This window comes from Cervus canadensis, chromosome 29 (assembly GCF_019320065.1).
Source record: "Cervus canadensis isolate Bull #8, Minnesota chromosome 29, ASM1932006v1, whole genome shotgun sequence".
NCBI classification, from domain to species: domain Eukaryota; kingdom Metazoa; phylum Chordata; class Mammalia; order Artiodactyla; family Cervidae; genus Cervus; species Cervus canadensis.
The window spans coordinates 17,120,337-17,143,859 of record NC_057414.1 but is presented as its reverse complement, the minus strand read 5'-3'; the positions used below and the strand labels follow the sequence as shown (position 1 = coordinate 17,143,859).

At 38.3% G+C, this 23,523-nt stretch overlaps 1 protein-coding gene across 1 annotated transcript in view; it reads right to left on the bottom strand.

Annotated features, from left to right (window-relative positions):
• The window catches only part of LOC122431392 (glycerophosphodiester phosphodiesterase domain-containing protein 4-like), a 139,777-nt gene extending 119,408 nt beyond the window's left edge, over positions 1-20,369 (bottom strand). Inside the window, exons 1-4 of the mRNA XM_043452690.1 lie at positions 20,318-20,369; positions 19,533-19,751; positions 17,569-17,765; positions 13,506-13,609 (exon numbers count right to left, since the gene is read on the bottom strand). Coding sequence (XP_043308625.1) covers positions 13,506-13,609; positions 17,569-17,751 — 287 coding nt within the window. The 5' untranslated portion in view covers positions 17,752-17,765; positions 19,533-19,751; positions 20,318-20,369. The remainder of the gene's footprint in view (positions 1-13,505; positions 13,610-17,568; positions 17,766-19,532; positions 19,752-20,317) is intronic.
• Between the last annotated feature and the right edge of the window lie 3,154 nt (positions 20,370-23,523).

Here is a 23,523-nt window from a genome sequence, read left to right as displayed (position 1 = left end):
CCTCTTCCACCTTCATCAAAAGGCCCTTTAGTTCATCTTCGTTTTCCACCATTATGGTGGCATCATCTGCATATCTGAGGTTACCCATATTTCTCCCAGTAATATTGATTCCAGCTTGTGAGCCATCCAGCCCAGCATTTCACGTGATGTATTCTGCATGTGTTAAATAAGCAGGGTAAAAACATACAGCCTTGATGTACTCCTTTCCCAATTTTGAACCAGTCCACTGTTCCATGTCCGGTTATAACTGTTGCTTCCTGACCTGCATACAGGTTTCTCAGGAGGCCAATAAGGTGGTCTGGTTTTCCCTCTCTTCAAGAATTTTCCAGTTTGCTTCAATCCACACTGTCGAAGGTTTTAGTGTAGTCAATGAAGCAGAAGTAGATGTTTTTCTGGAATTTTCTTGCTTTTTCTGTGATCCAAAAGATGTTGGCAATTTGGTCCCTCTACCTTTTCTAAATCCAGCTTGAACATCTGGAAGTTCTCAGTTCATGTACTACTGAAGCCTAGCTTGAAGGATTTTGAGCATAATCTTGCTAGCAAGTAAAATGAGTGCAATTGTATGGCAGTCTGAACATTATTTGGTATTGTCTTTCTTTGGGATTGGAATGCAAACCAAACTTTTCCGGTCCTGGGGCCACTGGTGAGTTTTCCAACTTTGTTGGCATATTGAGTGTAGCACTTTAAAAGCATCAAATTTTAGGATTTGAAATAGCTCAGCTAGAATTCCATCACCTCCACTAGCTTTGTTCGTGTTAATGCTTCCTACGGCCCACTTGACTTCACACTCCAGGATGTCTGGCTCTAGGTGAGTGACCACACCATTGTGGTCATCTGGGTCATTAAGAAATACACAGTTCTTCTGTGTATTCTTGCCACCTCTTCTTAATATTTTAACACTCTTAATATCTCTGCTTCTTGTCATTTCAGTCCTTAATTGCGCCCATCTTTGCATGAGATGTCCCCTTGGTATCTTCACTTTTCTTGAAAAGATCTCTGGTCTTTCCCACTCTATAGTTTTCCTCTATTTCTTTTCATTGCTCACACAAGAAGTCTTTCTTATCTCTCCTTGCTTTTCTTTGGAACTCTGCATTCAGCTGGGTATATCCTTCCCTTTTTCCTTTGCCTTTCACATCTCTTCTTTTCTTGGCTCTTGTAAGGCCTCCTCAGACAACCACTTTGCCTTCTTGCACTTTTTTTTCTTGGGGATGATTTTGGTCACCACCTCCTATACAATGTTATGAACCTCTGTTCATAGTTTTTCAGGCACTCTGTCTACCAGATCTAATCCCTTGAATCTATTTGTCACCTCCACTATGTGGAGGGATTTGATTTAGGCTCAATGGCCTAGGGGTTTTCCCTACTTTCTCCAATTTTAGACTGAATTTTGCAGTAAGGAGCTGATGATTTGACCCACAGTCAGTTCTAGGCCTTGTTTTTGCTGACTGTATACAGCTTATCCATCTCTGGCTGCAAAGAATATAATCAATCTGATTTAGGTATCGATCATCTGATGATGTCCATGTGTAGAGTTGTCTTTTTTGTTGTTGGAAGCTAACTCTCCTTAGTGAATGTTAACACCTTAGCTGATGGTATTGCTTTGTATTAGCTTAGCATCAATGATGTTGCCTGGATTCCATTTTGTTTGTCCAATGAACCACAGAGACCTCAAATTGACACTAGCACTCTCAGGTGCTAGTGATCTAGACAAGATCTAGACAACAGCCCTTAATCGTAAGCAAATAAAAGTTCTTGATATGACTTTCCCAACAGTCCTTATGGGCAACAGTCTCCCATGTTTCCCAGCATTTGTATTCTTTATGTGCCCCTTAGATAAGACTCTCATAGGGCTTACAAGAACTTTCCTCTTATAGTATGATTTAACCAATCTGGCCCTAGCCCAGGAATCACAAAGCACTCTAGCCATAGACCCTAATAAAGGCATGTGCCTAGGTCCTGCCTCGCTCTCTGTCTACATTCTCCCTTGGCCTCCCTGGGTGGGCTCAAAGCACCGTGTACTTCCTCGAGTACCTACAAATAATAAACTTCTCTATTTTAATTTCTCTTGCAGTCTGTTGCTGAACCATCTTGTTGCTTCAGCTCACTAGCATCCTGTGCTCCACATAACAAATGTTGCTATGATCACTCACCTAGAGCCAGATATCCTGGAATGCAAAGTCAAGTGGGCCTTAGGAAGCATCACTATGAACAAAGCTAGTGGAGGTGATGGAATTCCATTTGAGCTATTTCAAATCCTAAAAGATTATGCTGTGAAAGTGCTGCACTTAGTATGCCAGCAAATTTGGAAACCTCAGCAGTGGCAACAGGACTAGAAAAGATCAGTTTTCATTCCAATCCCAAAGAAAGGCAATGACAAAGAATGCTCAAACTAACGCACAACTGCACTAGTCTCACACGCTAGTAAAGTAATGCTCAAAATTCTCTAAACAAGGCTTCAACAGTACATGAACCGTGAACTTCCAGATGTTCAAGCTGGATTTAGAAAAGGCAGAGGAACCAGAGATCAAATTGCCAACTTCCACTGGATCATCAAAAAAGCAAGAGAATTCCAGAAAAACATCTGCTTTATTGACTATGCCAAAGACTTTGACTGTGTGGGTCACAACAAACTGGAAAATTCTGAAAGAGATGGGAATACCAGACCACCTGATATGCCTCTTGAGAAATCTGTATGCAGGTCAGGAAGCAACAGTTCAAACCAGACATGGAACAACAGACTGGTTCCAAATCGGGAAAGGAGTATGTCAAGGCTGTATATTGTCACCCTGACTACTTAACTTATATGCAGAGTACATCATGAGAAATGCTGGACTGGAAAAAGCACAAGCTGGAATCAAGATAGCTGGGAGAAATATCAATAACCTCAGATACGCAGATGACACCACCCTTATGGCAGAAAATGAAGAACTAAAGGGCCTCCTGATGAAAATGAAAGAGAAGAATGAAAAATTTGGCTTAAAGCTCAACATTCAGAAAACTAAGATTATGGCATCTGGTCCCATCACTTCATGGCAAACAGATGGGGAAACAGTGACAGACTTTATTTTTGGGGGCTCCAAAATCACTGCAGATAGTGATTGCAGCCATGAAATTAAAAGATGCTTGCTCCTTGGAAGAAAATTTATGACCAACCTAGACAGCATATTAAAAAGCAGAGACATTACTTTGCCAACAAAGGTCCATCTAGTCAAAGCTAGATGGTTAGGTTAGTGGACACCTTGATTTCATTATGAGATCCTAAGCAGAGTACACAACCAACCATGCCCGACATCTGACCCAAAGAACTATGAGGAAATAAATGGATACTGCTTTAGGCCACTGAATTTGTGGTAATTTGCTATGGGAACAACTTGGAATATGGAGCAAATATGGAATATTGCCCAATAACTTTCCCTGTAGCTTTAGAAACAATGCGGCCTCACTCTTGTGTTTTAACAACTTTATCTGAAGATGGAGTACTGCCGTGAGGATCCTGCCTGCTTCTGGGTACTGTATTCCAACTATGCATTCCAAACCTAAAGAAATAACCGCAGGGTGGGTTTGGGGATTCCAATGATTACCTACTTCCATTGATTACTCTGAGTGGTGAATTACAGTGCTGTTCTACATCTCTAGAAATTTGCATCAATTCAGAGTCAGTACCCAGTAACTGTCCCAAAAGTATTTCTCTTGGCCTGGTGCACAACCACCCTTGTAAATAGCCAGATCTTCCTTGGAGGGCGAATTATACAGTCCTATATGGGCAGATCACTTTATGCGGCAAGGCTCTTCCTCAAGGATTTCTCTTCATTCAAGAGCTAATTTACTTGGTAAACGAAATACAGACTAGGAACAAAGAATAGGAAAACAACAGAAAAAAACTAACAAAACTAAGACTTCATTCTTTGAAAAAATACACATAATTGACAAAGCATCAATAAGATTAACCAAGGAAAAAAGAGGATCCAAATAAACGAAAATTTAAATTTAAAAGGAATCTCTACAACTGATATCACAGAAAGGAACATAATAGATGACTATGAACAACTTTGATGCTTTCAAACTGTGGTGCTGAAGAAGACTCTTTAGAGTCCCTTGGATGGAAAGGAGATCAAACCAGTCAATCCTAAAGGAAATCAACTCTGAATATTCATTGGAAGAACTAATGCTGAAGCTGAAGTTCCAATACTTTGGCCACCTGATGTGAAAAGCTAACTCATTAGAAAAGACCCTGATTGAAAGATTGAAGGCAGGAGGAGAAGGGGGCGACAAGAGGATGATATGTTTGGATGGCATCACTGATTCAATGGACATGAGTTTGAGCAAATGCCAGAAGATACTGAAGGACAGGAAAGCCTGGCATGTTGCAGTCCATGGGTCGAAAAGAGTTGGATACGACTGAACAACTGAACAACAAAATGCACAATCTAGAAAAGAGAATAAACTTCTAGAAACAAACAACCTACCAAGACTGAATCATGAAGAACTAGAACATCTGATCGTAGTAATGAGAAAGGAGAGTGAATCAGTAATCAAAACCCTCCCAAAAAAAGAAAAGCCCATGACCAATTGTTTCACTGGCAGAGTTTAAACATTTAAAGATGAATTAACATCAATTCTTCTCAAACTCTTAACAAATGAGAAAGGAGAGTGAATCAGTAATCAAAACCCTCCCAAAAAAAGAAAAGCCCATGACCAATTGTTTCACTGGCAGAGTTTAAACATTTAAAGATGAATTAACATCAATTCTTCTCAAACTCTTAACAAAAGCTGAAGAGGAGAGAGCACTCTCAAATTCATTTTACAAACTTCTTTTTAATGTTTTTTTAAAAAAAAAACATTTTTTACCAGCATTTTCCTGATATAAAAGTCAGATAAGGAACGACAAGAAAAGAAACTACAGGCCAAAGTCTCTGATGAATACAGATGCAAGAATTGACAACAAAATACCACAAGTCAAATATAACAGCACATTAAAAGAATCATACACTATGATCAAGTGGGTCTGTCCCTGTAATACAAGAATAGTTCCCTACACACGAATCAATAAATGTCATCACCACATTAACATATAGAATGAAAGATTAAAATCATATTATCATTTCAACAGATGAAAATACAGCATCTGACAAATTCAATCTCCATTCACGATTAAAAAAAAAAAAAAACTCTCAACAAACTGGGTATAGGAGGAACACATCTCAGTGAAACAAAGCCACACATCACAAGCCCACATCTTACTCAATGGTGAAAGCGAAGAGCGTCTCCTTAAGATCGGGACTAAGACAAGACTGTACAGCTTCAGCACTCCTGACCAACAAGCACTGGGAGTCCTAGTTAGAGGAATCAGGCAAATAAGAGAAAGAAATAAAAGGCGTCAGGACCACAAAGAAGAAGTAAAACCTTCTCTATGCGAAGATGACATTTCATATAGAGAAAATATTAAAGACTCCATCAAAAACTGGAAAGATCTAATTAATTAAAGTTGAAGTTGCAGGACACAAATATACAAAAATCTGCTGCATTTCTACATACTGATAACAAATACATAAAAAATTAAGATTAACAACCTTTGTTACATCAGTTCAGTTCAGTCGCTCAGTCATGTCCAACTTTTTGAGACTCCATGAACCACAGCATGACAGGCCTCCCTGTCCATCACCAACTCCCGGAGTCCACCCAAACCCATGTCCATTCCAACCATCTCATCCCCTGTCATCCCCTTCTCCTCCTGCCCTCAATCTTTTCCAGCATCAGGGTCTTTTCAAATGAGTTAGATAATCATTAACAAAAATAAAATAGTTAAGAATAAATTTAATCAAGTACCTTAAAGAGCTATCCACTGAAAATTATAAGACATGAAATGAAAAGATACCTCATGTTCATAAACTGAAACAATTAATATTGCTAAAATTTCCATACAACTGAAAGCAATCTAAGGACTGGATGCAATCCCTATCAAAATTCCAATAGCACTTTTTATAGAAATAGAATAAACAATCCTAAAATGTGTAAGGAACCACAAAAGATCCCAAATAGCCAAAGTAATACTGAGAAAAAAGAACTAAGCTGGAGACATTACACTTTCTAATTTCAAACAATACTACAAAACTATAATAATTAAAAAAGTAGAGTATTGGCACAAAAACAAACACCAGATCAATGGGATGCCACAAAAAGCCCAGAAATAAACCCATGATTATACATGGTCTATTATTTTATGACAAAGGAGACAAGAACCAGGATATTCAATGTGGAAAGGACAGTCTCCCCAATAAACAGGGTTGAACAATCATGCAAAACAGTGAAACCAATATCTTACACCACATACTGAAATCAACTCAATATGCATTGAATTCTTGAACATAAAACATCAAACCAAAGAACTCCTACAAGAAAATATAACCAGTAAGTTCCTTAATATCACCCTAGGTTATTTTTTTTTAATTTGACATCAAAAGCAAAAGGAACAAAAGCAAAAACAAACAAGGGTAACTATACCAAACTACTTCCTCTGCATAGCAAAGCAAATGGGAGAAAATATTTACAAAGCACATATCTGATTAACAGATTAATATCCAAAAACATATAAAGAGTTCATACAACCGAATATCAATTAAAATAATCCAATTTAAAAACAGAGAGGATTGGAATAGACATTTTTCCCAAGAAGACATACAGGCCACAGGTATATAAAAAGGTATTCAGCAACAACTAATCATCAGGAAAAAGCAAATCAAAACAACAATTAGATATCGCTTCATATTTGTTAGAATAGTTTCTACAAAAAAGACAAAACATAACAAGTGTTTGCTAGGATATGGACAAAAGGCAACCTGTGTGTACCACTGGCTGGAATGTAAATTGGTGCAGGCACTATGGAAACCAGTATGTGGGTTCCTCAAGAAAAATTAAAATAGAGCTATCATATAATCCAGGAATTCAGCTTCTCAGTCTTTATGAAAAACATTTAACTTTAAAAGATATATTCGCATCTATGTTCACTGCAGCATCATTTACAATAGATTAAAAGAATTAGATCTGAAAGACAGAGTGCCTGAAGAACTATGGACTGAGGTTCGTAACAATGTACAGGAGGCAGTGACCAAAATCATCCCCAAGAAAAAGAAATGCAAGAAAGCAAAACGGTTGCCTGAGGAGGCCTTACAAATAGAAGAGAAAAGGAGAGAAGTGAAAGACAAGGAAAAATGGGAAGATATACCGATCTGAATGCAGAGTTCCAAAAAATAGCAGGAGAGACAAGGAAGTCTTCTTGTGTGAACAATGAAAAGAAATAGAGGAAAGAAATAGAATGGGAAAGACTAGAGACCTCTTCAAGAAAACTGGAGATACCAAGGGAACATTTCATGGGCACAAAAGATGGGCACAATAAAGGACAGAAATGACAAGGACCAAACAGAAGCAGAAGATATTAAGAATAGGTGGCAAGAATACACAGACGAACTGTACAGAAAAGATCTTAAAGACCCAGATAACCATAATGGTGTGATCACTCACTCAGAGCCAGATATCCTGGAGTGTGAATTCAAGTGGGCCTTAGGAAGCACTGCCATGAACAAAGATAGTGGAAGTGACGGAATTCTAGGTGAGCTATTTCAAATCCTAAAAGATGCTGCTGTTAAAGTGCTGCAGGCAGTATGTCAGCAAAGTTGGAAAACTCAGCAGTGGCTGCAGGACTAGAAAAGGTCATTTTCCATTTCAATCCTGAAGAAAGGCAATGCCAAAGAATGTTCAAATGACTGTACAATTGCGTTCATTTCACATGCTAGCAAGGTAATGCTCAAAATCCTTCAAGCAAGGCTTCAATAGTATGTGAACTGAGAACTCCCAGATGTTCAAGCTGGATTTAGAAAAAGCAGAGGAATCAGAGATCAAATTGCTAACATGCGATGGATCAGAGACAAAGCAAGAGAACTCCAGAAAAACATCTACTTCTGCTTTACTGACTACACTAAAGCCTTTGATGGTGTGGATCGCAATGAACTATGGAAAATGCTTAAAGAGACGGGAATACCAGACCACCTTACCAGCCTCCTAAGAAACCTGCATGCAGGTAAAGAAGCAGTTAGAACTGGACATGGAACAATGGATTGGTTCAAAATTGGGAAAGGAGTACATCAATGCTATATGTTTTCACCTGCTTATTTAACTTATATGCAGAGTATATTCTGCAAAATGCTGGCCTGGATGAAGCACAAGCTGGTATCACAATTGCCGGGAGAAACACCAACAACCTCAGATATGCAGATGACACCACCCTAATGGCAGAAAGAGAAGATGAACTAAAGGGCCTCTTGATAAAAGTGAAAGAGGAAAGTGAAAAAGCTGGCTTAAAACTCAGCATTCAAATAACTAATATCATAGCATCTGGTCCCATCATTTCAGAGCAAATAGATGGGGAAAAAGTGGAAACAGCAGCAGATTTTATTTTCCTGGGCTCCAAAATCTCTGTGGACAATGACTGAAGCCATGAAATTAAAAGACGCTTGCTCCGTGGAAGGAAAGTTATGACAAACCTAGACAGCATATTAAAAAGCAAAGACATCACCTTTGCTGACAAAGGTCTGTCTAGTCAAAGCTATAGTTTTTCCAGTAGTCATCTACAGATGTGAGAGCTGGACCATTAAGAAGGCTGAGTGCCAAAGAACTGATGCTTTTGAACTGTGGAGCTGGAGAAGACTGTTGAGAGTCCTCTGGACACCCAGGAGATCAAACCAGTCAATCCTAAAGAAATCAACCTTGAATATTCATTGGAAAGACTGATGCTGAAACTGAAGCTCCCATACTTTGGCCACTTGATACCAGAGTCAACTCACTGGAAAAGACCCTGATGCTGGGAAAGACTGAAGCAGAAGAAGGGGACGACAGAGGATGAGATGGCTGGATGGCATCACTGGATCGATGACATGAGTTTGAGTCAGCTCTGGGAGCTGGTGATGGACAGGGAAGCCAGGCGTGCTGCAGTCCACGGTGTCACAAAGAGTCAGACACGACTGAGCGACTGAACAATAATGATATAGAAACAACCTAAGCATCCACTGAAAGATAAATGGACAAAGAATATGTTGTGTGTATATACAATAGAATATTCAGCCCTAAAAGGGAAGGAAATCTTGTCATTGGTGACAACCTGATGAACCCTTGAGAGTATTGTGATTAGCGAAATACGTCAAACAGAAAGACAAATACATTATGATCTCCCTTATATGTCGAATCTAAAAAACAAAAAAATAAGCTCATAGATAGAGCAGACTGGTGGTCGCCAGAGGTGAGAGTGTATGAAATGAGTGAAGGGAGTCAATCGGTACAAATTTCCAGTTATTAAATAAGTAAGTCATTACAATGTAACATACAGCATGGTAACTACACTTGATAATACTGCATTATATATTTGAAAATTGCTAAGAGAGTAGATATTAGAACTTCTCATCACAAAAAAAGAATTGTAATTATGTGTGGTGATGGATGTTAAAAAGGTTTATTGTTGTGATCATTTCACAACATATACAAATAGCAAATTATTATGTTGCATCCACCTGAAACTAACACAATATTACATCTCAATAAAACATTTTTAAAAATTGAGGGAAGTTTTACTTTAAAAGAAAACAATTTTGTATCTCAAGTCCTGTGGAATAATTTAGAATGAATCCATAAGCAAAGACTGCATGTAAATTAATGAAAAATTAGTAAAGATCTCACGAAGTAAACAAAGCAATAAAACTGAAAAGTAAATAAATTAACCAGTTCTGGAACTTAATGAATGATTAAATCAAAACAAATTCCATCTATAAAATTAAAAATGATCAAAATTAGAACATTTATAACCCCAATGAGGTACCATTACACACCAGTCAGAAATGGAAATAGAACTGCCATATGACCCAGCAATCCCATTCCTGGGCATACACACCGAGGAAACCAGATCTGAAAGAGACATGTGTACCCCAGTGTTCATCGAGGCACTGTTTATAATAGCCAGGACATGGAAGCAACCTAGATGCCCATCAGCAGACGAATGGATAAGGAAGCTATGGTACATATACACTATGGAATATTACTTGGCCATTAAAAAGAATTCATTTGAATCAGTTCTAATGAGATGGATGAAACTGGAGCCCATTATACAGAGTGAAGTAAGCCAGAAAGATAAAGACCAATACAGTATACTAATGCATATATATGGAATTTAAAAAAGATGGTAACAATAACCCTATATGCAAAACAGAAAAAGAGACACAGATGTACAGAACAGACTTTTAGATTCTGTGGGAGAAGGCGAGGGTGGTATGTTCTGAGAGAACAGCATTGAAACAAGTATACTATCAAGGGTGAAACAGATCACCAGCCCAGGTTGGATGCATGAGACAAGTGCTCAGGGCTGGTGCACTGGGAACACCCAGAGGGATGGGATGGAGAGGGAGGCAGGAGGGGGGATCAGGATGGGAAACACATGTAAATCCATGGCTGATTTATGTCAAAGTATGGCAAAAACCACTACAATACTGTAAAGTAATTAGCCTCCAACTAATAAAAACAAATCAAAAAAAAAAAAAGAACATTTATTGCTGTCAATGGAATGTTAAAACAGAAATTCCTGTATCTCTATTGTGAATGGAAATTACTAGAATCTTTTGAGAAAATATAGGCATAATCTATTTTATTAGTGTTTATTCTTCATAACTCAATCCCACTATGGGAATCTATTGTAAGAATGTCACTTACAGCACAAAGATTTCTCTGGGCTCTCATGTTAGAAACATTCATAATGCTTAACAACAGAAAACATCAAGGAGAGATAAGAAAGCTTTCCTCAATCATCAGTGGAAAGAAATAGAGGAAAACAACAAAATGGGAAAGACTAGAGATCTCTTCAAGAAAATGAGATACCAAGGGAACATTTCATGCATAGACTGGCTCAATAAAAGACAGAAACAGTATGGACATAACAGCAGCAGAAGATATTAAGAAGAGCTGGCAAGAATACACAGAAGAACTATACAAAAAAGACCTTCATGACCCAGATAACCATGATGGTGTGGTCATTCACCTAGAGCCAGACATCCTGGAATGCAAAGTCAAGTGGGCCTTAGGAAGCATCACTAAGAGCAAAGCTAGTGCAGGTGATGGAATTCCAGTTGAGCTATTTCAAATCCTGAAAGATGATGCTGTGAAAGTGCTGCATTCAATATGCCAGCAAATTTGGAAAGTCAACAGTGGCTACAGGACTGGAAAAGGTCAGTTTTCACTCCAATCCCAAAGAAAGGCAATCCCAAAGAATGCTCAAACTACCACACAATTGCAGTCATCTCACACGCTAGTAAAGTAATGCTCAAAATTTTCCAAGCCAGGCTTCAACAATACGCCAACTGTGAACTTCCAGATGTTCAAGCTGGTTTTAGAAAAGGCAGAGGAACCAGAGATCAAATTGCTAACATCCGCTGGATCATAAAAAAAGCAACAGAATTCCAGAAAAAATCTATTTCTGCTTTATTGACTATGCCAAAGACTTTGACTGTGTGGGTCACAACAAACTGTGGAAAATTCTGAAAGAGATGGGAATACCAGACCACCTGATCTGCCTCTTGAGAAATCTGTATGCATTTCAGGAAGCAACAGTTAGAACTGGACATGGAACAACAGACTGGATCCAAATAGGAAAAGGAGTATGTCAAGGCTGTATATTGTCACCCTCCCTATTTAACTTATATGCAGAGTATATTATGAGAAATGCTGGGCTGGAAAAAGCACAAGCTGGAATCAAGATAGCTGGGAGAAATATCAATAACCTCAGATATGCAGATAACACCACCCTTATGGCAGAAAGTGAAGAACTAAAGAGCCTCTTGATGAAAGTGAAAGAAAAGAGTGAAAAGGTTGGCTTAAAGCTCAACATTTAGAAAACTAAGATTATGGCCTCCGGTCCCATCACTTCATGGCAAATAGATGGGGAAACAGTAGAAACAGTGGCAGACTTTATTTTGGGGGGCTCCAAAATCACCGTAGATGATACTTCAACCAAGAAATTAAGACTCTTGCTCCTTGGAAGAAAAGTTATGACCAACCTAGACAGCATATTAAAAAGCAGAGACATTACTTTGCCAACTTTAAAGGTCCATCTAGTCAAGGCTATGGTTTTTCCAGTAGTCATTTATGGATATGAGAGTTGGACTATAAAGAAAGCTGAGCACTGAAGAATTGATGCTTTTAAACTGTGGTGTTGGTGAAGACTTTTGAGAGTCCCTTGGACTGCAAGTAGATCCAACCAGTCCACCTTAAAGGAGACCAGTCCTGAGTGTTCACTGGAAGGACTGATGTTGAAGCTGAAACTCCAGTACTTTGGCCACCTGATGCGAAGAACTGACTCATTGGAAAAGATCCTGATGCTGGGAAAGATTTAAGGCAGGAGGAGAAGGGGACAACAGATGATGAGATGGTTGGATAGCATCACCAACTCAATGAACATGAGTTTTAGTAAACTCTGGGTGCTGGTGATGGACAGGGAGGCCTGGCGTGCTACAGTCCACGGGGTCACAAAGAGTCAGATGTGACTGAGCAGTTAAACCGCACTGAACTGAACAATAAAAAGTGGTTTAAGTAAGTGTATTAGAGTACTTTCATGTCAGGACATATTTTTAGACTCTTTTGAATGATATTCATTAAGAGTTTTAGCAATCTGTCAAAATGTGTGTAACTATTTTAAGCAAAAAGGAAAAGCAAAATTGTATATCTGGCATGAGCATAATAATGTAAAAGTAAGCATAAAAAAACTGGAAGTATATCAAGTGACTGTTACTCAAAAGTAAAACTAAGTTGAAGTTTATATTTTCTACTTTGCATTTTTACATTTAAAATAAAAACTTCTATAAAAAGGTCTTCCATTTTTAAAAAGCCCCATACTCAAACACATACCTTCTCCCCCCAGATATCAAATAATGGGTAAGATTTTCAATAATCAGGTCAGAAAAACTGAAAGAGCTAGGAGTAGTTCAGAGTAGGAATTGGGCTACAAAAGGTGCTGAGATGGGACACTGTTTCTGTCTCCAGAGTCTTCGGAAGCCCAGTAAGGACAGAAGGAAGAAGCAGAGGCTGGAGGTGAGGCAGAGACATCAGGGTTCATGGACAAAGATCATGAAGATGGACTAGTGTAGGCATCAGTAACCCAGACAAAAGGCTGAGGAGCAAGGTATCAGGGAGTCATCTGAATAGAAGGACTGGGGGCACTGGAAGCACAGAGAAAGCTTCCCACTGAACCAGATTTGGTCTAAGAGTGAGAGTGAGCAGGGAAGGGAGGTACAGTAGCTGAGGGTGCTGAGCATCCTTACTCTTCCCCAGAGTCAGGCCTCCCATCCACCAGCTGCAAAAAATCCAACTTTGTCCACCCTCCCTCTTATGTCACCAGATCTTTTCAGCCTGAAGTAAGATCCATGTGGCTATTAGACCAAAGAGCCCTTACACAAATGGAAAAAAAAAGTGAAACTCACCAGTCAAAGCCATTGTATTCATTTGATGATTCTACCCACACGTACACCAAAAGCACAGACATGCAAAATGAAATGATCAGACATGGGTAAAATAATCGTTCTCTCTGGGAACAGAAAGAAGAAAGTATAATTAAGTTCCATTTACTCATGGTATCTCAGCAACATCTGCATACACTCATCAGAGGTCTGTATAGCTGCAGTGCAGCATTACCCTCCCTAGGCTGGAGAGACCTCTATATTCTTTTATCCCTACAGAAGCTTGTATAAGCCTATTATAACATTTATTACACTGAAATGCAATCATGTTTCTATCTGATGCAAATTTCTTCTTTGAGGAAAAGGAACTTTTGTTACACCTCTGTACTGCCAGTTCCTTAAATGCAGCTGGCTCTTTGTAACCATCTGTTGAATTCATCCACCTCCTGTCCACCAAATGTTTTTTCAGTGATTCATTCACTGAGTAATTCATTCATTCATTATTCATCAGGTCATTTAGCCATTTATCTTCCCACATTTGAGGAAGGAGAGAAGTAGGTTAGGGAATAAACTTTTTTTTGGAGTAGTTTATCTTGAACAAATACAAGGCCAGGGATTTCACAAGCTACTTTCATTTTTTTCATTTCTCAATACAGTTTTATAAGGTATTGGCAACCTCATGTTGCAGAAGAGAGAACTAAGTCTCAGAGAAGTAAAAGTAATTCACTCAAAGTCACAGAGCCAAGAGTTATCAGATGCATTGCCCAGATCTGTGAGCCCAAAGCCAAGATGGAGGATATCTTTATGGAGAAGGGGTACAAACTGAGCCTTGAGGGTAACTCCCTGCACTGAAAATTACAGCACAAATCAACCAAATCAGAGGCTGTCAAACCCTTCCTGGAAACATTAGGTTTAATTTGCTGAGTTATAATCCTAACATTTCTATATCACATGGATGAAAAATTCTGTTTCTTTGTGTCTTTCACACTGCTTGTATTTTGCAAAGCATGGATTTAATAATCCCTGCCTTGTGCAAAATATGGGGTTACTGTGAAGTAAGAATTAAGGAATAAAACAGAAAACATAGAGTACTAACAGACCCATTCTGATGAGAGACATTATAGGTATCAAGCCACTAAACCACAACTTCTGCTGTGTAGGAAGCTGAAGAGAACAGGTTTTAACTCAGGTTATACTCACTCTCTACATAAAACATGTGAGGACTTTGATAAACATATATCAGATAAACCTACTCCCCTGCTTACAAGCCTCCCAGATCTTCCCACTATACGAAAATACAATCCCAACTCCTCGCCATGACCCAAAGGTGCACATGATCAAGCCTTGTCCATCCCTGACCTCATTCCACTCTACACATTGACTCCATTTCTGAACTCCAGCCACTCTGGCTTTCTGTTTCTAGAATATGACCAAATCTGTTCCCACCCCAAGAGTTTCACAGTTCCTGGTTCCTCTTCCTGGAGTATTTTTGCCCTCAGATGTATACATGGCTGGCTCCACCTTTATATTTAAGAGATTGCTCACGAGACATTGCTTCAAAGCAGTCTTCTCTAACCAGGTTCCCATCCACCTAACCTATTTTCCTATGTATTATCTTCAAAGCTCTTATCACTGTCTGAAACCATCTTTCTTCATTACTGTTTATTACCTAACTCATCCCACTAGAATGTGAGGTATAGGAAGGCCAGAGGCCTTAGTGGTCTTACTCACTTACACACATTCAATAAACTTGTTTTTGTTGAATAAGCACATCTCCTTATTTTGATTCTCATTGTTGTCACTCTTGCTCAAAAATTCAAAGGCTCCCCACTGTTTACAGGACAAAGTTCAAATATTTTAGGCTGACATAAAGATGCTACATAATTAGATTAAAATATTCCTTTCCAATCTGATCACTTACCATTTATCACCTTACCTGCTCATAAATTCAATACTGGAAATTTGTTTTTCCCTAAACACACCACTGTGCTTCTCTGTCTCTGGACTTCTGACTATTGCATTTCCTCCACCCAGAATCCCCTATACCATCATTCCTGTAAGTGAAAGATGACTTCACAAGTCAGTGACTCCAAGAACAATAAAATGACAGCTAACATTTATTTAGTCCTAACTGTATTCCAAGCCCAGTTCTAAGTATTTACACATTTTATCTCTCCTTTCCTCACAACAAACTCCATTGGTGGGCACTGCTGCTACCATCTCCATCATTCAAATATCTGGAATGTTAGGTAACTGGCCAAGGTCCCACAGTGGTTAAGCTCTAGTTTGGAGATAGTCAATGATGAAGTCATAAATTGAATCCAGCCAGCCTTTTCCCAGAACACAAGGAATTTGTTCTTTTGCTATATGCTAGATTTCTTTTGCTATATGCCAGATTTCTTCCCCTGAGCATAAACAGGGCCTTAAGAATTGCCCAGGGACTTTGAAAATTCTATAGTTTAACTCCCTCTGTAGAGAGGCTCAGAGATAGCATATAACTAGCCCTAAAGCAGAGCTGGAACAAGCACCAAAACATACTCCCAGGCAGTGGTCCAGGGACTTTTCCATTATACCACACTGCCTCCAATGTCACCTTTCCTAGGAAGTCTACCTTTTTCTTTCACTCAATGTCCTTTATAGCTCTCTTGTAACTTACTTCATCATTCCTAAGTAATATGTGTTGCATCAATTTGCTGTTCTTCATTTTTACCATCACTTCACTAATCCAGGACACCAACATCTCTAACCTTGATTACTACTATTGCTTTTCTCTTTGAAGGCAAAGACACCTTTCTGCATTACTCTCATCCTGTTTAATGCATCTTCCACATGATCCAATAATCATTCCAAAACAAAGCTCAGACAACAGTAATAGCTTAAAATCTTTAGGGACTCTCAATTCCCTACATGGAAGAAGTCCAATTCTTAAAACCACACTACATCTACCAACTCCCTCTCTATGTTCACTTCCCATCACTTCTCCATTCATATCTTCTGCTCCACCTAAAATAAACCTCAGACCAAGCCTTTTGACTCCTCCAATACCATCTCTTTTGCCACCCTCTATTCTTTATCTATCCAATTCTTAATCACATTTCGCATTCTAAACAAAGTTATTTTTGGCTCCCTCTCTTGTAACATGGACAGAGACGTGCATGCATATGAATACACACACACAATTATACCATTGTCTCAGTATATTGAGATTAATATATACTTGTCTTTTCCTCCAGTAGACTGTGAATTCCTTGAGAGTAAGTACAATGCCTGAGGAACTTGTGTTGTCCTCAGTCACTGGTATAGAAACCAAATATCTGGGGGGGAAAGATACATGAACTGAAGAACACTCATGCCTAATGGGAAGCCTCTCATTCCCACTGCTTTCTTTGTGCTCCCCATGTCAGACAAGAGAAATCAGTAATCCAACTGGTCAGAATCCTGGACCCAGCTAGACCGAGTTTATAATTAAGTGAAGATACATAATACGTCCGTCCTTTTCTCACTTCAGTGTGCTCATCATTTCATCTCTTACATCACAGTGCCCACCACAGAGGCCCAAAATATGACTTAAAGAAAGAAAGAGGTGCTCAATGAGGACAGACCACATGCTACCATTCAGCCTTACCAGTGATCCTTCATTAGAGAAAAATCAAATACTTGCCTGACCAATAACAAAGGAGCACCTTATTTCCTACCTGCTGGTTTTTGTTTTTCCTATGCACAGCTCCTTTGGGAAATTCACACTGAAGAGAGATTTAAAAATTCAACTATTCCTATACTCCACAGCCAAGAACATCTGACTGACCTAGATCTCACTTCTTCTTCCAGGTTCACTTACTAATAAAAGAAAAGATGAATAAGTGAATAACAGAATGACAGCAAAGAAATTAATAATAAAAGTGAAAGAAAACAAGCACATGTTTCAGTAAAATTAACTGTGGCCCCAGAATTGTGGCAGACCTTTCACAGAAGAGCTAGAGCCCCTGCCCAGTCCTGAAGATTTTAGTGAATCTGTATGAGGGTAGGAACCAGCCCATGTTCCCCAAATTAAGAAAATGTGGTCCAGCTTCTTCCCATCTCTCTGTACCAAAGAGCAGCACTGTCCACGTTTAAGTTTTTTCTCCTGTTTGATTTTCCAGTGGCAGCTGTAGCAGCCAATAATGGTAGTAACAAAGCATTTGTGGTTGAAGATGTATAAAATCCATGGAGTATGCTTTTTTTGTTTTCTTGTCTGGATCTGAGGTTCAATCTTGCTGGCCTTCATAGGCATGGTTCACCTTTTTGCTGTAATGACAAATAAAACAATCAGGATCAAGTAGTTTCCTCAAATGTTTCCTACCCTACCATTCTACAGAAAGTGCCATCAAAATAGATGGATTTAAAATATTTTTTATAATCTAGGATAATACACTGGATTTGGTGTAGAAAATGAGAGCTTCATCCTATCTCTCCCACTATCTAGTTGAGTGTTTCCTGCAGTCATTGCACCATTCAAAGTTTAGTTTTCCCAGCTCTAAAAACGGGACCATAGTCTCTGCCCTAGCCAACTAACACACTGAAGGCGTCAAATTTGGTAATATGGAAAGTAAAATTTTTTTTTTACTTTATTACGCTCTTGAAATAACCTGAAAACTTAGGCAACATGAGGGAGTTACATAAAAAACACAGTTTTTGACTAATAAGTGACTCCAACACACAGCTGCCTGCCCTTCATAATCCAGATGCTTTAAAACACTTATCAGTGTTTATCAGTCTTGATCAAGAGAAAAATCTCAAAACTAGCTAGCAAAAAAGACATATTACATGTAGAAGAAAAAAGGTAAGAATGTCTCTTTAACATTCTTTCAACAATGATTTCTCATTGAAAACAACACAAGCCAGAAGACAGAGGAGCAACATCTGTAAAAACTTAAAAAATGAAACAAGTTAACCTAGAATTCAGAACTCAGCAAAAACATAAAAGATGAGTGTTAAATAAAGACCTTTTCAGATATTTGAAACAATAAGAATTAATCAATAAGTGATTTATACTATGAGAAATTTTTTAAAAAGGCATTGAGTATGAAGGGAAAAGGTACCTCGTGGGAATCTACATCTCCATAAAGGTATGAAGTACATTGAAAATATTAAATATATCAATGGATATAAAATACTGTTTTTATTTTAAAAATTACTTCAAAATTTAATAAACTGTTTGAATCAAAAAAAAAAAATACAATGACTATTGTAGCTTATAACAACTATTAAAGTAAAATGTATGACAATGGTTCCAAGGCCAGGAGCAGAGAATGAAACTACAGTGCTGTATAGTTCTCATACTATATATAAAGTGGTAGAAAGCAGATTCTAATATGTGAAAAAAAAGTATGCTATAAACTTGAAAGTGATCTCTGGAAAAAGGTGTACATATATGTAAGTCAAAAAGGAGATGAAATGAAATCATAAATATTACTAGATCCAAGAGAAAGCAAGAAAAAAAAAGATACATAGAACAGGAGAACAAATAGGAAGCAAATAGTAAATGCCAGATTTAAGCCTAAATACATCAGTGTGTGTTAGTCACGCAGTCATATGACTCTTTGTGACCCCATGAACTATAGCCCACCAGGCTCTTCTGTCCATGGAATTCTCCAGGCAAGAATACTAGAGTGGCTTGCCATTTCCTCCTCCAAAATACAGCAGTAATTCCTTTCAATGCAAATGAACTAAATGCTCCATTTTAAAAAAACAACAAAATTGACTAACTGGATTAAGAGAACAAACAACAATAAGCTCCTTACAAGAGTTTGGTTTGTTAAGATAGATTTAGAAAAAAAAATATGGAAAAAGACAGTCCACACTTAAGACCCTATGCTCTCACTGCCAAGGGCCTGGGTTCAAACTCTGGTCAGGAAACTAAGATCCCACAAGCTGCACCATGTAGCACAAAAACAGGAAAAAAGAAAAAGATACACCTTGTGCATATATCAGTATTCAACTACCAGGATAATGCCATGGACCAAGCATGGACAAAACTTCAATCACATATAACAAAAAGCTTCTACTACTCACACATCTGAGCTGATTTGCTATCCATTCTGCTGATCTAGACCGGCCTCAGCTATTATGACCAGACAACTCTGCTCCATGTGTCACTCAACCAGGCTGACCTGAGTATGTTTTCATGGTGATGGAAGTCATTCAAAAGAGCAAATCTCAATGCGCAAGCCCATTTCAAGCTTCTGCATCAAGGGATGTCTTGAAGTCAAAGTCAGCTCATGGTAGAGGGCACTGTAAAGTTGCATGGCAAAAGGTGTGAACACAAGGGTGTAACTAAATGAAGGATGAAAATTGAAGTCAAATGATATGATCTACCTTACTATATTATCATTAAATCAAAAAACTTTAAAGCAAAAGCATTAGCAGAGACAAAGAGGGACATGTATAATGATGAAGAAATATTTTAAAAACATTTGTGGGCACCTAATTACATAGCTTCTGAAGGAGAAATAGACAAATCCACAATCACAGTAGCAAATTTAGCACACTTCCCTAAATAAATGATATAATAAGCAGATAAAAAAATGTCTGTAAGGATATAGAAGATGTTAACAATTAATAAACTAGTTTTAACTGACATTTATAAAACACTGTACTCAATGACTGCAGAGTTTCATTTTCAAGCGAAAATGAAACATTTATCAAAAAACACAATTAAGCCAGAAATCAGTAAGAAAAAGAGAACTAGAAAATCCCACACTTGGGAATTAAACACCTTATTTATAAAAACCCATGGGTCAAAGGGAAATGACCACAACTGAACTGAGAAAACAGTCTGAACTGGTTGATGAACTTACATGAACTTGGTGTGACTACAGTGTCCAAGAAAGATGCTGTGAACAAAAGTTCTGTGTCTGGGAGGAAGGTAAGCTGCTTGAATACTAAATAAAAGGCAACATTTAAAGCAGAATCATTACCATAACCATTTTCCATATGTACAGATCTCTTAACTTTGTGTATATCAGCCAGAGTAGCCAAGTTCATATGAAAATCAATAATATTTAGGGAAAGATCAATAAATATTGTTTCCCTTGCAGCTCCTTGAGATTTCCAAACCCATGTATTCAACAGCCTACTGAAATTTCCACTTATTATTTATTTCCCGTTTCAGTAAATGACACCACTCTTCACCTAGTTGCCTGAGGCAAAAAGGATTGAGATACCAGGAAAACTCACCCTCACCCCATAAAAACTAGGAAACTGGAAATATATATATATATGTATATATATATAAAACTACTATAAGACGTCGAAAAGGCAGCGATGAGCAGTGATCCTGGAGAAGAGAAACCAACGAACATGCCCTTCACACCTGCAGTGACTTGCAGATAAGCCGAGCCACCTGGCATGTAGTGGAGCTTGGTGGGCCCCCCATCCATCCCCTCTACTCACCCTCCCTCACTCCCCCACTCCTCACCTCCCCCAACCCCCGTCTCAGATGGGGACTGGGGACTGGCTCAGGTCCTCAGCATCCTCTGTAGAGCAGAGGGAATAATGGCAGCTCCAGCTTTATTGGAGGACGTGGTGAGGATAAGCTGACAGGATAGAGAGCCTCAGGTGTGCCTGCCACCTTGAGAGTATTAATGTAGCTTTCTCTTTCTGGAGATGCTTAAGGGGGAAGTACTTATGGTGACTTCACCACGAGAAACCTAAATCTGGAATTTAAGCTGGAGGGGCCGACATCTCTCAAGCCGAAGGAGCCGACATCTCTCAAGATGGAGGCCAGGCAAAATGAGACGCCCAAGGCTGGAGCGCGGTGGGCGTGGCCAGGGGCGTGGCCTCGGGTGTCTAGTCAGACGCTTAGACTGAATTTAAAGCCAACCGCAAACCTTAGCTCAGACCAACACGCTTTAAATGTTTTTTAAGGTATGCCGTGTTTGTTTTATTGTTGGTTCTTCTAAAAATATTATTTTCGTTCTTCTAAAAATAACATAAACTTAGTTCTTGTTAATCACTTAGTTCAGGCATTTATATTCTAGCCCAGTTATTCCTAGTTTCATTTTTTAGCTATTTTTTCTTGCCCTTTTTCCCCCCCTAAGCTGCTTCAAAAATAGACCTGTGTAGTTTTGTTTCTTTGTTTAATCTTTGATTCACGCAGCTATTTCTCTAGCTCTGACTTTATTTCTGAGCTCTAAATTCTTGTACCTGTCTGCCTACTAGTCATCTTCATCTGAATGTCCTGGGGTAGACACGTCAAATTCAGTAAACTCTCACCTGAATTATCTTTCACTTCTAATCCGCTCCATCCCCTGCAAATGCTTCCAGATTGCCAAATAACAAGATCTGAAATCTATGCCTCATTCTTAACTCCTTCTTTTCCTCTGCAAACCCCCCTCCCTCCTAATAGGGACCAAGTTCTGCTTGTTATACTTCCTGTTCATTTCTATCCATGTCTCCTAGTCATTCCGTGTTGATTTCAATGCCTACTGTGCCTGTAATCACCTCCCTGGGTACCAACTGCTTAGTATTGCTATAGTAAGCCTTTAAGGTAGTTATAGTTACTACAGTTGACTCCCAAAGAATCTCACTACTTCCAGTTTACCTTCCCAAAAATCTACCTTTCAAAGATCAGGTAGTGAGTGATCTATAGGAGTTAGGCACTAATTGCCTTAATGTGTTTCAGTGTATGGTGTTCTAATTGGCATGCTGTGTGAAGCATTACCTAGATTGTACAAAGAGGAGGCGTTATGCAGACTACATTTAGCAACTGTGTCCCTGTTGGCTGGTCGGTTAATTTGACATCTGGCAACCTCTAGTGAGAACCAAAAGCTGTTAGCTAACATAAATTTCCTTGTCCAATCACAGTCCCTATAGAAACTACAGAAAAAGAAAAGAACCTCAGCAAAAATAGAGTATTTTTTTCTTTTTTTCAGATCACAGCATAAATTCAAGCTTGAAAGGATGAAAATATTAAATATATATCTTTAGAAAAATGACCTCAAATTTTTTAGAAGTTTCACTGCAGTCAATTACTACTCTAAAGAAAGTTAAAATGTATACAAATAAAAGGAAAAGTGTGAAAAGCTTAATGATAACATAAGTATCAAAGGAAAAAAGAAAATAAAATGACTTTTCTATATATTACAAATAAAACTGGAAAGTTATTTGACATTTGTTTTCAACAATTATTTTTACAAAATATATGCTCAAAGTTCAGAATGATACAATTTTACTATATTTTTAATTAACCCTATAAAGCATAGTATTAGTCCCTGAAATTAAAATATTAAATAATTAAGTGTATTTCAATGCCAAATGTAAATGTATAAACAAATACATACAATATGAATGAGAATATCATGGCCTTAACTCTCAAAGCACATAGCACAGAACTTGATATTCTGATAAATTTAGTTGTAACATCCATAACTTTTATAATGATTCCTAGTTGATTAAGATCAATATATATTAACAGGATAACATAGGCATAGAAGGATGAATGACATATGGTCACACTCTGAATGAGTGGATGGATGTCTCATCTAGTAGAGTGGATATCAGAAATAATGATCAAATGTGATAAATACCTTGTATGATGAACAAATGAAAGCTTATAGATGTTCCATTAAAAGTGATCACTTTGCTCTTGCACAGCAAAGGAAACTATAAATAAAGTGAAAAGACAACCTTCAGAATGGGAGAAAATAATAGCAAATGAAACAACTGACAAAGGATTAATTTCCAAAACATACAAGCAGCTCATACAACTCAATACCAGAAAAACAAACAATCCAATCCAAAAGCAGGCAAAAGAACTAAATAGGCATTTCACCAAAGAAGACATACAGATGGCTAACAAAAACGTGAAGAAATGCTCAACATCACTTATTATTAGAGAAATGCAAATCAAAACTACAATGAGATATCACCTCACAGCAGTCAGAATGACCAGCATCCAAAAATTCACAGATAACAAGTGCTGGAGAGGATGTGGAGAAAAGGCAACCCTCTTGCACTGCTGGTGGGGATGTAAATTGATACAGTCACTATGGAAGACAGTATG